The sequence below is a fragment of the Electrophorus electricus genome, chromosome 5, assembly GCF_013358815.1.
Source record: "Electrophorus electricus isolate fEleEle1 chromosome 5, fEleEle1.pri, whole genome shotgun sequence".
Classification (NCBI taxonomy): Eukaryota; Metazoa; Chordata; class Actinopteri; order Gymnotiformes; family Gymnotidae; genus Electrophorus; species Electrophorus electricus.
This window is the reverse complement of record NC_049539.1, coordinates 29,718,055-29,720,872: the sequence shown is the minus strand read 5'-3', so window position 1 is coordinate 29,720,872 and position 2,818 is coordinate 29,718,055. Positions and strand designations below refer to the sequence as shown.

General features: G+C 43.7%; 1 protein-coding gene across 2 annotated transcripts in view; it reads left to right on the top strand.

Annotated features, from left to right (window-relative positions):
- The first annotated feature begins 1,402 nt into the window (after positions 1 to 1,402).
- The window catches only part of lmbrd2a (LMBR1 domain containing 2a), a 10,162-nt gene continuing 8,746 nt past the window's right edge, over positions 1,403 to 2,818 (top strand). For both annotated transcript variants that reach the window (XM_035526503.1, XM_035526504.1), the window contains exons 1-4: positions 1,403 to 1,490; positions 1,767 to 2,043; positions 2,246 to 2,346; positions 2,796 to 2,818. The exon at positions 2,796 to 2,818 is cut by the window's right edge and continues 76 nt beyond it. In XM_035526503.1, the coding sequence (XP_035382396.1) occupies positions 1,870 to 2,043; positions 2,246 to 2,346; positions 2,796 to 2,818 (298 nt within the window). In that variant the 5' untranslated portion in view covers positions 1,403 to 1,490; positions 1,767 to 1,869. The remainder of the gene's footprint in view (positions 1,491 to 1,766; positions 2,044 to 2,245; positions 2,347 to 2,795) is intronic.

The following is a 2,818-nucleotide window of genomic DNA, read 5'->3' as shown; positions in this document are numbered from 1 at the left end:
TAAATTATGTCATAACACTCATAAGACTATAAAAAGGGATAAATAATATAAGGGAATAAAATGATACATTAATATACACTAACACTGCTAAGATTGTGCGGTGGATTTGGGGAAGTACTGAGTCAGAGCTGAGGTGTTCTGCATAAGATGTGTGTGTGTGTGTGTGTGTGTGTGTGTGTGTGTGTGTGTGTGTGTGTGTGAGTGTATATGTGTGTGTGTGTGTGTGTGTGCTGCAGATTTCTCCTTTCAAACATATGAAGGATTCGACCCTTTCTCTCACAGGAAGCTACCCAGGTGCTTGTGCAGTCTCTTGTGATCTTAAAGCTCGACTACTGCAACTTACTACTTGCTGGTCTTCCTCTAAGAGCCATCAGACCTCTACAACTTGTCCAGAGCACAGCAGCATGACTGGTCCTCAATCTTTTGAAGTTCACACGTCACTCCACTGCTGCACTCCCTTCATTGGCTAACAGTAGCTGCACGCATCAGATTTAAAACCTTGATACTCGCCTACAAAGCCAAAAATGGACCAGCCCCTTCATACATGAGCTCAATGGTGAAAGCCCAATTGCACTTATCATTGTCTTTTATAGAGCTTATACGTGTTTCACACTTCTAGTCATCAGCATTGATCCCTGTATTCTACAGTATTCTAGTTCATTGGTATGTTGGACTCTGACCTACTGTACTAGGATGTATTCTATGAGTAAATGACAAAGCACTTTTGAAAGTCGCTCTGGATAAGAGTGTCTGCCAAATGCCGTAAATGTGAAATGTAAATGTGTGTGTGTGTGCACATGTGTATGTGTGGGTGTGTCAGTGTGCATGTGTGTGTGTGTGTGTGTGTGTGTGTGTGTGTGTGTGTGTCTGTGTGTGTGTGTGCACAGCCATGAAGTGAGTGGGCTTTTTACCCATATTAGATGTTACACGGTGACTCTTTAGATGTGTTAGACGTTTTATTCTATATATTGTGAATAATATCTTCATTTATGACAGGAAACAGGACAATACTTATAATCCCACATTTACTGTCATAAAGCTGTTCACCATGCAGTGATACTGCACAACTGTCAAGTGATTTTTTATGTTATTTATTTATTTCTTTTTAATTTCATTTTAGACATTTGAAACATAATGTTACTGTACATGTTAATTAAATTGTGTAAAGTGTAAGCTTACATTTTGTAAAGTTACAACATGTTCATTTTCAAAAACTGAAATTCATTCCATATTACATTTCTGCAAGGTTTTATATTTATAATCAGTCAATAAAAGTCTTCATGTTGAACGTTATCATTGACTGTGACGAGTGTGCGTATATTTATTAAAAACTACATATCCCATGAATCACATCGAAACAGGAAGCAGTTTGCTCACGTAAGTTTACCAAACGCTTTGTACACAAAAATATCACTTGCTGTACTTCGGCACGCCGTGCGGCGGCTTAGACCGGAACCGCAGTTTTCTGTCGTCAGCGGATGTGTTAAACCGTAAGATAGCCGCTGTAATGTAACGTTTTGGTAGTTAAAAGTGTTTAAAAGTACCACAGGGCTGTAATGTAACCGTAGTTAAGGTTTGACTGGACGTGTGCGGTGAGCTGGCCGAGGACAAGCTGACGTGTCTCACCGACACGACGTGTCCTCTGACGTCAGATGAACTTTAACGACAGAACGTTTAAGCTGAATTTACGATCACGGTCGGGGTCGGTGAAACGTGTGTGTGTGTGTGTGTGTGTGTGTGTTTGTTTGTTTGTTTGTTTGTTTTAGTTTAACTGCGCAGCTTTACGCAGCCTGAGCGCGGGGCGAGAGCTCCACTACCGTCCGCTGGACCGCGCGCTGACGGACGGACGGACGCGCGCGCGCGGGCGGGATGAGTGGGCTCGCGCTCGGCGTGGAGGTGGTGGTGGCGTTTCTGCTCGCGCTGTTCCTGCTGCATCGCTACGGAGATTTCCGCAGGCAGCAGCGCATGGTGCTGTTCGCCACGCTGCTGGCGTGGTTCCTGTGCTTCCTCATCGTCTTCACCATCCCGCTGGACGTCAGCACGGTACGTGCACGCAGTGGTCGGTACCGGTACCGGAGACAGCAGCCGCACAGCCTGCGGGTTACTCCCTGTCTGCGTACTGCGTTACCGCAATACCAGTGCGTGCTGGTTTTATAAGCAGCTCGCCTGAGTTCTGTAACTTGAAGGTTTAACTTCTGATTGTGTGTGTGTGTGTGTGTGTGTGTGTGTGTGTGTGTGTGTGTAGACCATATATAATCAGTGTGTGACTGACAAGCGCCAACTGGTAATTTCACCTGTTAATCGCTCCGGCCAGACGTCTAATTCCTCCGTGTTTCCCACTCAGAGGTAAGTGCAAGTCTTGAATTAGGTTGTATGGTTGTATGGGCTGTACTGGGTTATACTAAATTATACTGGGCTATGCTGGGTTGTACTGGTTTATATTAGTTTATACAAGGTTATGCTGGGCTGTACTGGTTTATATTATCTTATACAAGGTTATACTGGGCTGTACTCGTTTATATTATCTTATTCAAGGTTATACTGGGCTGTGCTGGGCAGTACTGGTTTATATTATCTTATACAAGGTTATACTGGGCCGTGCTGGGTTGTACTGGCTTATATTATCTTCTACAAGGTTATACTGGGCTGTTCAGATCAGGTTGACTTGGTGTTAATATGGTTTTCCACTGCAACCAATCAGTGTTCTCTCTGACATCACACTCTGCAGTCTTTTCATCATTATCTTGGTGTTGTATGATTTGTATAGAGTTTTAACTCTGTGTGTGTGTGTGCAGGGTAATTCAGGTGTGTCATAAAC